Here is a 12,899-nt window from a genome sequence, read left to right as displayed (position 1 = left end):
ACTATTTTTCAAACTAAACATGTATTTTTTGGACACTACTATTAGTCCTTTATAAGTTTACCATCAAAATAATTGAATTTCTTAGACACAGAGTTCTTGCAACAGTTTTGTTGAGTTATGATTTGCTAATAAAACACATTTGTTACTTTGTGCGACAGTAAATGAATAGTTTCACTTGCGCTTAAAAACACACCAGTCAACCTCTGCATATGTTTTGCATCAAATAAAAAATGTGCACTATGTATTTCAGGGGATAAAGTCACAAGTTTTGATTTATGACTTCATAAAAAACAAAAAATTACGGTTATGCTAACTAGTGTCATTATGAAAGAATTATGTATGAGAAAGGTCCTGAAACTTTCTGAGCACGTTAACAGCATTGAGTAAATCAGTAATTTACACAGAAAAAACCCCACGATTTGATATGCCTAATGTTAAAGATTGTAGACACATTTATCACTTTGTAAAAACGACACCAAACTTTTTCAACCTGAAAAAAGGTTATGTCTAATCCTTTTAAGTCAAACAAAACTCTAATTTATTGTTCTTCTGATTGGGGCTATAAAGTAAAGCTTTACCCTAGAGCCAAATGGTTTACAAAACCCTTTAAAGTAGTAATCCATTTATGAGCCACAAATCATTCAAGGAAAGCGTACATTTCAGAATCTTACCGTTTTCTTGATTATTTTGACGGCATACGTCTTGTCTGTTCCAACTTGTGTGCATCTTAACACTACGGACGTGGCACCCCTGCAGATAGAAACAAAACACACAGGTATATATGAGTAAGATATCAGCAAAATAATATTTACATTATGCAGTAGGTATCATGTAATGTTTCATCACACGTAAATACTGAACTGTATGGAAATGAACCAAAACTCTCCAGTAAAAATACAACACCATTTATAGAGACTAGCAGGGCACTCATACAGAAAGAGAAGTAAGTTGCCAAACTCTGGTCCGTTCCTGATACTACAAATTTGTTATGCATTTTAACCAGTGTTGTCTCATGGTCAAGCATTTACTATGTTTGCCAACCCCCCCCCCCCCCCCCCTAGCCAAACCCCTAATCAGTGACAGAGTACACGTACATTGCAGGTTGTCAAAATAAAGGATACCACTGCATTCTAATTATTTTTTTTGTAATGACATTTTGCATTTTGTTATACGAACATTGGACTTGTGTACTCTATGCAAAACAAAATCACATAGAAGAAAATTCTTCACAGAATTTGTTTTTTCCCCAATGCGGACAGACTTATAATTTTCCAAAAAAAATATATGATGAATAACATATTATTTTGCATTTATGTTGAAAAGCTGGTCTCCTTTTGATGATCTCCGCGCGAGGTCGTTTGCGGCAGGGTTTACTCTGAGATGTGTTCTGATGATATTGTCGCCGGGGGCAATAAATATTGCATTTTATGGAAGAGTCGGTTTAATGATGCAATCGTCATTGCACTTCTGGTGATGAAGAGACATTGGTTGTATAGGACCGTGTGTGATGTGATATGTCTATATGTGCAGTACATGTTTATGTTCCAAGCATGCATGAGTGTTCATATTAATATAACAAGGTAGACTATGGGGAACTGACACTTCTAATACAATTCCAAACACAAATCCAGCCATGATCCAATAAAGAGATTTTTTATTTTTTTATTTTCTTGTGAAGGCGTCAGGAAGGCTGAATGTCGTATAACACTAACAGTATTAAGCTTTTAGGTAGACAACTCAGGATTAAACCACACTTGTATTAATGGCTACTTTGGGGAGATGTAATGTTTTATCTGCAATTTCTGAAATTAGCTTTAAATGTAAATATTGACCTACATGTACATGTATATATATATGGGAACTAGGACTTTGCATTTTTGAGTAACTTTCTTTTGACTACCCGATATCCATTTTGATTTGAGTCTTGGGTCCTTTACATCCAGGCCTCCAAATTCAAGGTGGCCACGGTGGCCCTGGCTGTTGATGCCCCTCTTACTGGCTTATGTGCCCCTGAAAAAATTCACCTGCCGTGCCTTTTTCTTCTGTTGCCCACCCTGCCCTTTTTAATATTTACTCTGTACATGGTACTCTATGCTTTTTATAATGGGAATTTTCTTCTCTCCGATCCCAAACTGTGGTCCTGGGTGGGTGTACCGACCATTCACCACATCCGCAACCACGCAGGAAAATCATAGCAAAATTGCGGTGTTTTAATACCAAAGACTTGTTTTAGGTCGTGTAGTTGGTAAACAATTACGTAGATATAGTGATTGTATGGTGTCATACACAGTCATACATTTCAACTGCCTATTACATAATGCACTAATTTCTGTTATAATTTGGTATCCAATCGAATGCTGAGCGTCACTAGACCACTCATTCACAGTTGGTGATATCCAGCTATGGAATGGTCTATAATTGACAAGGGCAATCAACTCCATCTTTTCATGGCCTCTTACACAATCCTGACGATGACTAGTGACTAGAGCAAGCTAGTCCAAACGTTGAGACCAAGTTTAAGAACTGACTCCACAGCAGTACAGTTAATCACGATCCTATAAGCTATAATAGTAGTAGTCCCAGCCTATTTCTATACCATCCGCCCTGGTAATAGTTAAAAAGCAGGACAGTTCTTTTCAGAACTGAGAAGTCTCCTGAACCCTTGAACATCTGCTCCGCGGTAGTAGAATAAAGCAAGACAGTTCTCTAAAGAACAACTCTACCTGGCAAGTAGATACACACCTGGTGTTACCGCAAGACAAAATATACATTGATACCTCACCATGCAATGCCTCAAATCCTATATAATTGTAATAACCCAAAAGGTATTCATTATAGCCAACCTTGTAGTTAGGGAAAGCATGAATGTTCTATTCTTTTATTGAAAACTCTACTCCAGCAGCCACAACCCACCCTGACCCTTTTGTCATTCAAATTTCCATACAAATGCATTGACACAGTCAGTCCATTGAAATTTATGAACTTACAGTATACAATTGTTATCACATGTGTCAATGGGTCATTAGCTATATTATATAAATCCCACAACACTTAATTACAAGCATTTACATAAGAATCAATAGGAATGAGATCCATGGTGGGGTTGACCAAGGTTCTCACTAACAAAGGTTGCTTAAAGGCACTGGACACTATTGGTAATTCCTCAAAATAATTGTTAGCATACAAAATTACTTGGTAACAAGCAGTGGAGAACTGTTGATAGTATAAAACATTGTGACAAACGGCTCCCTCTCTGAAGAACGTAGTTTTTAAGAAAGAGGTAATTTCTCATTCAAATATTAAAAGACTTAAGGCCTGAAGCCTTTTATTAGGCATCTAAAAGCACACACATTTTTTTCCAACTTTTTTTTTTCCAACCTCGATGACCAATTGAGTCCAAATTTTCACAGATTTGTGATTTTATGCATATGTTGGGATACCCCAGGTGAGAATACTGGTCTTCGACAATTACCAAACATGTCCAGTGCCTGGTGAAGGCTACAAGATTAAAATAAATTATTTAAAGATATGTAAGGTGAATTTTTTACACATTCCTCTAAACTGGAAACGATTGCAAGGTGATGGAAAACTAGATGTAGGTTCGAAAGTGCAGCAGTACAAGGGAAAACCTATTTGAATATCGCTTTGTATTGGCGTTTGGAACAGACTCAGTTAATGGATATAAGAAGATGTGGCACAACAGATGCTATGAGTGAAGATGCATTAAGAATGCCAGAACAACAGGTGAAAGATCTTCTGCACACATACATGTACCATGGAATGGTGATTTCTGTGTAGCCTTTTATACAAAAACTTAACCACAAATGGAGCTGAAACTTCTTCAGGTAAACTATACTAAATAAATGGGCATTAACAGTGAGTATAGGGTTTCATTTCATTGCCAAAAAACTTGATCTACCAAAGGTATCAAAACCCTTCAATTTCTGTTATTTATGGTATCAAATGCGGAGCGTCACTAGACCACTCCAAAGTGCAGGAGTACCAAGGAAAAGCTATTTGAATATCTCTTAGTATTGGCCTTTGGAACAGACACAGTTAAAGGATACAAGAAGATATGGCACAACAGATGCTATGAGTGAAGATGCATTAAAGGCACTGGACACTATTGATAATTACTCAAAATAATTATTGGCATAAAACTTTTCTTGATGATGAGTAATGGGGAGAGGTTGATGGTATAACACATTGTGAGAAACGGCTCCATCTGAAGTGCCATAGTTTTCGAGAAAGAAGTAATTTTCCACGAATTTGATTTCGAGACCTCAGATTTAGAACTTGAGGTCTCGAAATCAACCATCTAAACGCACACAACTTCGTGTGACGAGCTATTTTTCTTTCATGTTTATCTCGCAACTTCGATGACCGATTGAGCTCAAATTTTCACAGGTTTGTTATTTTATGCATATGTTGAGATACACCACCATGTGAAGGCTAGTCTTTGACAATTACCAATAGTGTCCACTGTCTTTAAGAATTAAGGCCAGGACAACAGGGGAAAGACCTTCTGCAGTCAAACGGAATGATGATTATTAATTAAGTAGCAACTTATCCATTCAGAGTAGCATTCAACTACACAGCTACACAAGGGAAATATATGTCACTGCACTACGATGACCTTTACACCAAGCTGTATTCTGAGCATCTTTGCCTGGTTTCCTTTGTACATGTACATTACAATTGAAATAACACATTGTAAATACTAACCATTATCACACCAATAAGGACCAGACCATTTCAGCCTTTAAGCCTCGATCGATCAGTATGGTTACAATGATTTGAATGTTAAAGACAAACAAAATGTAGAAAACTAGCTGTCTAAAATATCAATGATTTCACCCCAGTATAGTCTTTGTCAACATACATTTTATAGTTTAAACAAAGAAGTATTCAACATGTTTGCTAAAATGTTCAGGGTTGAGATTGGACAAGTTCCAACAATTTGACTGCAATATCCTCTTGGTTGGGAGATGAAGATTCCTAAAGATATTTGATGTTTTATTCCAGAGGTTCATATAAATATTTAATTGTAAATGGACAAGAAAACAAGAGACAAGTTAAGTGGGATTTGAAACTTTAAATGGTGGAAATCCGATATGGAAAGGTTTGCAGTAACACCATGTACATGTACGTAATGACTATCTCTAAATGAGTTGGGGTGGTTCTGAAAAGAACCGTTGGTTTCAACTTGACGTTTCGGTCAGTATACTCTGATAGTCTTCTGGAGAAAGCAAGCCTAGTTTTTTTACAAGAATGTGACCATTCCTGAAAAATGGCCTGCAGGTCCGGGTCCCCCTTATTCTGGACCCCAGAAGTTCCTCAGACATCACAGTGCAATTTGAGTGTGCATCACAAGAAAAACTACAGGTTTGGACACAATGTGGACTATTTATTTCTCCCTTTGGTGAATGCTCCACTTCTTTCAAGAAAATCTGAAGGCTCAAGGAGGTTTTGACAAAATCCAGAAATAAATTCCTGAGCAATCCCACACCTGGATTTAGTGTCTCTGTGATGGTGGGCCAACTAGTATCAAGAAAATCTCAAGATTGATGGAGTTAATGAGAAATCTTGAATTAAGGATTTCTTTTTTCATTTTCCTTTTTTTGGTTTATACCAAGACCCTACCTTTAATGTAAGTCAAAACAAGAAACACAGTATCCTTGATTAGGCACAATAACACAATTCAAGCAACTTTCCCAACTCCCATTCGGGGGCAAATAACCTGTAATGTAAGCCTGTTATCAGGGGCTCAGGGATTCATCATTATCACATTCTACCCCCACACAAATCTTTTTATATACTCTTGGGTGAAGGGAAGCAATTATGGATAAGGGGGAATGAGCGAAATGACCTTCCTAGTGAGATTCATGCCCACATTTTTAAGGAGTCCATGCTTTTTACTAAATTTATTAAAAAAACCTAAGGTTTCCATAACAGAAATAAGGTAATCAGTTGTTGTCATCATCACTGGCTCCCTATTACATACCTACGTAACTTTCACAGATGTAGCAGGCAAAATCAGCGAAAATTTACATGTTTTATGCAGCAATCAGTGTCCATTAGTTTTATAGAGCTGCCTTGGTACATGTACAACAAATAAAGCTGAATAGGATTACCAGCCAAAACACAATGTCAGATGTACTATCAGTGACTGGTACCTTCCCAGCAAACCATGAAGCGTTTTCCAAATGCCGTTGGAAAGTTTCTAAGTGTGTTATGGGCGTTTCGGAAAACGTTTTTCGGACGAAAGTTTGTGGACACTTTTGGATGTTTTAAACACGTTTTTTTTGGGTGACGTTCCCGAAATGTTTTAAGACGTAAAAAACAATGTGTAAAAACTTAGAAATCGTTTTTGGAGACATACATATATCGTTTTTAAAATATCCAATCAACAAACTGACGTCACTACACGTTTAAAACACGTGCAAAACGTTTTCTGAGCGTTGCTTAATTTTTATTCAGGAAGTTGTAGAAAAGAATTGCGAAAAAAAAACTAAAAAAAACTTAAATTTTGTACAGTGTTTCCTACTTTTCTAGAGCAATGTTTTAGTAGCTAAGAGGAAGTTTATTTTGGTAACAAAATGAAGGGTTCCGCCCACACATACATGTATGTGAGATTTGACAGGAATTCTGTGTGTATTGGGTTAGAGCAACTTTTCTTTTCATACCAATTTAACTGTGACGATTTTTAGCATACAAATAAAGAATGGTGCAACAACACTAAAACTTTCACTTCCGGGGTCAAGGTTACAATATTTTTTAACTACAAATGGTTCTACTGCAACAGGTACAACAGAAAACACAATGAATGGTACCACTTATGTACAATTACGTAGCAGTTTTTCAAATGGTTGTAACTTTGTTTAGGTATACAGGCCTGATACTTCACAGAGGCCATTGCCTTGGTGCCCTTGAAATACTCCAGTAGAAATTTACATTTTCCTCATAGGGCGCCCTTTGCCAAAGAGAAAATGCCTTGGTGCCCTTGCCCTTTCAAAAATGAAGCATACAGCCCTGGGTATACCCGAAACTACCATAAATATTTCAACATGTGTTTGGACATCTTATATGTACGGGCTGAAATGTACAAATGTACACTGAAAATCACTTAAGTTATAGAATTGTTGTCAAATCAAATCTCTAACCAATCTTAAACATCAAATGAATCTAGTCTAAAACTTTTTTTCAGTAAAGCCTGAATGACCATTCACAATTTGTCAAGTTTTTGCGTGGTTTCAGGTACTTGAACAAAATAACAACCATTGACAACAAAATAACGACCATTGACAAAATGCAAAGTGGTACTTTGATAGTTTAAAGAAGTGAAGAGTTTCAAACACACATTCTTGCATTGGGCAGTTTCTGACAGAATTTTTCCCGAGGTAAATCCATACGTGGTATTAATTTTAAAAATACTTTGTGGTATTAATTTTTTTTACTTTGAGACAATAAATCATAGATACCAAGGACCCATAAGGTGGTAATCAATTTATAGGTTATTTAATACCATCCGAATGTCCCCCCAGGGGTGCAAAGAATATACTAGGTGATTACGTTCCATAGGCAATTATGACAGTCGATCGGAAATTGGCAATATAATCAAATTAGCCTCGTGGATACTTTAATTAATTGAAGTCTATCAATACCTCATTTCCTCTCGCATCAGTATTTTTTCCCAAGTTAGTCAGGAAGTAATCTGTCATGGAGACCAATTTCATGCTAGATCAATTTCTGAAAATTATGCTAATGTATGCACATCAGCTTGTAAGCTTTAACCGCTGTCCCGCTTACGTTTTTGGACAGTCGATCAACATGATAATAATAACAATACTTGATTCTAAAAGCCAATATGTCATAGTTTGTAGTATAGCTACACATGTAGGTCAAGGCGCTTCTGCAACAATAATATATCCCTGTTCATTGGGGATCCTAGGACCATTCCTCAAACTTTCTTAACTCACTTGGGAGCACACAGCCCCAGTTTGCTTTAAGAATTGCTGAGGGGTTGATCCAACCCAATACTGTCTGAGCCCTCTCAGGTTCCTATTGATACACCTGGGTGAAGAGTAGCAATTATGGTTAAGTGCCTTGCTGAAGGATGCATGGTGTCATGACCAGGAATAGAACCTACACTCCAGTGATTTATCCTTCAGAACTTGAGTCCAATGCAGTAGGCCGCTCGACCATGACACGCAATATATTTGGCCATTGGAAATAAGTAGGACAACTTTATTGAGCAAGAGGACTGATCTATACATTATGGTGACTTAAAAAAGACTTTTCAGGCGATTTAGAAACAATTTTGCTGAATGAGGGCCAAAGCATCAGGGGATCCGACTTTAATAGCAATCATGCACTGGTACAGGACATCCATATGGATATGAAAGCTACATAGTACACTGTCCATGGTAGTATGTGCTGGCAATGCAGTTGTATATTATAATGTATCAAGGATGATTCTATTGAATGGTGGACAAAAATCTTCCTCTTAAATGCAGATTTCAGAAACTAAAAATATTGATGAAAAACACGTATTTTATTCCCTCTTTGCCAAAAATGACAGAAACTAATGAAACCACCTCTCAATTATCAAACAGTAATGAACTGCATCCAAATGTACTTTTGTGAAAAATAAGCAAGCGATGTTTGAAACTCTTCAAATTTGTTTAAATTTAGATTTCACTGCTCCTTCAGGCGAAATCTCCCTAATTGACAGTCACAATAAATGTAACCACACCCTGTGGCAGGCAGAATCCATCTTCAATTCAACCTTCCTACTGTGAAGCAATCTAACCTTGACTTCAGATCTGATAATATGTTGTAATTTAATTGTGCGTCTGCCATGTTCGCTGACGGTCGTCCTGTACGTGATTTTCTTTTTGTGTTGTGGACACATCATTATGTTACATTACAGACCCTTAACCACTGTGTACAACAGCTTTATTTCACATACTGCATCTCTTTGGAACTCACTGCCTGGTGCATGTTTCCCTCGATCCTACAATCTAGACTGTTTAAATAAGAGGAATATCAATTCCTACCTTCAGCTCCCCTAGCTGAGTTCTTTTTACTTTAAATAGTGTTGCTTCTTGTAGCCCATACCAACAGTGGCTTTTAGCTTTGTTTAGGGCAAACTTACATTAAAAAAAAGAAAAAAAGAAAAGAACGAAAACAAATAATAACAAAGCTGTGCAACATATCATGAACTAGCATGCGGAGCTACAATTTCCTTCAATCGGAAGTAATTTACACCAAATTCTTCGTAATTAAAATAATTCATCAAAAAGCTTTTCTACTCAATCATCTGAAACTTGCTCAAATGAAATTTTTGCGGTTTCTGTGGACCGAGAAGGAAATCTTAGCGAGGCAATCCAGAGTCCAAGCTGAAGAATTTTCTCATAAGCTGTCATGTCTTTTGAAAACCAACTCAGCTAGTTTAGTTTAATATCATCATTCATCACGTAAAGAAACTATACATTATCACCAAATTAATTATGACTTCTGTCAAATATATGGTGAACAACATTTTTGTTTAAAGCCAATTTAACACTTTCGGTACAGAGTTTTTTTTTAAAGTTCACAGATTTACAAATAATTTACAGGGTTTACAGAAGGTAATAGTAAAAGACTTATCTTGAAATATTATTCCATGAAATGCTTTACTTTTTGAGAAAACATTTAAACAATATCAATTCTCGATAGCGAGAATTACGGATTTATTTGAAACACATGTCATAACACGGTGAACTGTGGGGAAACAAGGGTGGGTTTTCCCGTTAATTTCTCCCGACTCCGATGACCGATTGAGCCTTGGACAATACTGTTTACCAAAAGTGTCCAATGGCTTTAACTCTATCTTCAGAAACTAGTGTATCTTATTGTTGTGCATCTCACAAGACATGATTTAAATTAATAATTATAAATGTGTAATTTCATGAATAAGCTTGTTCAGTCTACAGGAGAAAATGCCTTAAATTGAGTTAATTTGACATGCAGGCAAAATAACTACTTCACAAGTATTAATCAACTTGAAAAAAATTGACTAAATTAATTCGGAAGATGTGAATACAAAGCTGTAGTTTCCAAAGTGCATCTCTTAAATTAGATTTCTTGAACAATAGTTTCAAAATCAAAAGCAAACAAACAGTATCTTATTACACACAACAATAAACCCGCAAATAGTTTGAAGCACGTCACAAGTAAAAAGTACACAAACTGATAAAAAAACTTGCCCTTGTTAAATGATTAATTATGGCTCAAAGTTCTGCTTTCTGTTTATTTGTCTCAAAATTCTGCTTTCTGTTTTAAACTTAAATTTTATGAAGGCATACAAATCGGCAGTGTTTTCACGAAATGAAGAATCTGTCCACATAACTAAAAAACAAATTATAAACCTGTCTTTATATACAAATTATTTTGCTGTTAACCTTGGGTTTTCGATGAGCTAGTGAGCTGTATTTTGACCATTTAAAGTTCTAAGGTAAAAACATTACCACCACAAAAACTTTATCTACAAAAAGTACCAAACCCTTTTAAGCATGGAAGGTTTGAATAACAACACAACCCAAAGTCTGTATTTCACAATCCACTGATAATACAGCATACAAGGAAATAACATTAGAAATCTGGCACACCAAATTGTTCTGGCATTTGCACATCCCTGGATCCCAGCATACATTTATGTCGCTGCTGTGAGGCCATTGGTACTTTTACACCTCTTATCCCTGGCCCCCATCAAGCCCCCACCCCCTGCTAAATACAATTTGGCCTTCCCCTATGGGATCCCATCTAGACCCTAAAGTGGCAGCAATCGATGCAGAGTTTAGCAGCTTTTATCGGATGCAGCATATTGATTTGGGAGCATTGTGTAGTGGAGTGCCAGCAGTTGCCACGGCAACCCGGTTCAATCTCCTTCATATGAGCACTTCTGCGCACTTTCTTGGCCGCACAGGTCATTGTTGAGAGCTGTGTGCTATATGCATGATGAACGACTATAGTGTCATCCACAGTGCGGCCACTGCGGGATAAAAAACAGAAAATGCCTGATGCGAAGATCGGTTGTTTGTTTTTGTCGGTGATCAACAGTTTGAAGTGATCTTCAATTACATATAAACCGAAAGAGGAACCAATGGGTCTACCCAAGATAAATCCTGAATAAATATTCAAACAAGATATTAAATTCACAAGCAGCGTGGATCAACAAACCTTTTTTTTGAATCTATCCGCATATCCAAACCTTTGGACTCAAAAAATTTCTGCCCATTGCAATGTTAATCTCATTCAACACACACACATAGCTTTGCTTTCTTAAAGTCAGAATCTGGAAATCTTTGGCCAATATACGTGATGGATTGTGGAGTATTTAGAGCTATCAGGGTTTACTACATAATTTTTGCATGGAAAGCGACTGATAGTTGTTTTCAATGTTGTTTGCTTATGGTCATGACCCATAAAAAGCACCTGTGCACTTTCTATCCGAAAGTGTCCTCGTTATTAAAAGATGGTAGCCTAATGGTTATAATTAAGCATCCTGCAAAATTATTCCAGCTGAAAAGCCCCGGTTGATTTGAAATCAAAAAAGGTTTGCCCAGAAAACTTAATCTCGAAAACCATGTTCACGGATCTAATATAGGCTGTTGAAAAAAAGAAGAACTATGAGCGCAAAGCGCGAAAGCTTCCGAGTGCAAAGCCTGCTTGTACATACACTTAACTTTGGTTTTGAAAGCCCTACTCTGCAATCTGGGATGTTCCATGTGGTTTTATCTTCATTTTCTTACAAATTTGATCATAGTTATAAAAAAAAAACTAGACATAGTGTTTTTTGTTAATTATAAAAACACGGTGTTCAAAAACATTGAACCATAAAGATGTTTTTTTATACAATGTGTCGTTATTTTATAGTTAAACTTGTATCACACTTTTGAACGCCTTGTTTCTTCACAAATGCAATATGTTTGTGTGAGATTGGCATCAGGTTTTTTGTTTGCAACTTATGAAAGCCCTTTAAAAATCTAGCTCACCCTTGCACTTAATGCTGTACACAGATTTGATAATCAACAGCGCCCTCTTTGGTGGGCAAAAAGAGAGCGCTGTTGGGAATTCCCCAAAAAACTTTCGCGCCATATGATTTTTGCAAATTTTAAACGTTGTTTTATTTTTATTTAATACCCGATAACGTAATTTTGAAGGTTCAACTATCTGTTGAGTTTCAAGGTTCAAATCGATCTCAATCTTGAGTTATGCCGTAGATAAGCTCAAAAGTTGTTTTTTTGATGGAAAAAACACGAAGGCGAACTTTGACCTAGGGTAACGACCCGGAAGTTAAGGTCGTACGATTTTAGTGTTAACTTTTCAAATGTTTGTCAAGTCTTTATCTATCCGATGCCCGAGTATAATCATCATAGCTTTTATACTCGTTGATATACAGCAACAAGCAAAATGGTCATTTTTAAACATTAAAAACCTTGTCATGACCTCATCAATGACGTCATCATTCCAAAAAAGTGGCGGTTTCATCTACTCACTATTGCCTATGTACATAGTAAGTTTAAAGTTTGTACAAGCTTTACTTTTGTTTAAAAGCTCAAAAGTTGTTTTGTAGATGTAAAATACACGAAGGCGAACTATGACCCAGGGTAACGACCCGGAAGTTAAGGTCGTACGATTTTGGCGTTAACTTTTCAAATGTTGTCCAAGTCTTTATCTATCTGATGTCCAAGTATAAACATCATAGCATTCATATTCGTTGAGATACAGCGAAAAGCAAATGTCGTTTTTCAACTTTAAAAACCTTGCCATGACGTCTTCAATGACGTCATCATTCCCAAAAAGTGGCGGTTTCATCTACTCACTATTGCCTATGTACATAGTAAGTTTTAAGT

General features: G+C 36.5%; 1 protein-coding gene across 1 annotated transcript in view; it reads right to left on the bottom strand.

The window, feature by feature from the left end:
• The window catches only part of LOC117295479 (calcium/calmodulin-dependent protein kinase type IV-like), a 40,598-nt gene that overhangs the window by 16,321 nt on the left and 11,378 nt on the right, over positions 1–12,899 (bottom strand). The window contains exon 2 of the mRNA XM_033778153.1: positions 672–750. Coding sequence (XP_033634044.1) covers positions 672–750 — 79 coding nt within the window. The remainder of the gene's footprint in view (positions 1–671; positions 751–12,899) is intronic.

This window comes from Asterias rubens, chromosome 10 (genome assembly GCF_902459465.1).
Source record: "Asterias rubens chromosome 10, eAstRub1.3, whole genome shotgun sequence".
In the NCBI taxonomy this organism is placed as follows: domain Eukaryota; kingdom Metazoa; phylum Echinodermata; class Asteroidea; order Forcipulatida; family Asteriidae; genus Asterias; species Asterias rubens.
Note: the sequence above shows the minus strand (reverse complement) of the source record. Positions and strands in the feature narration are given on the sequence as shown.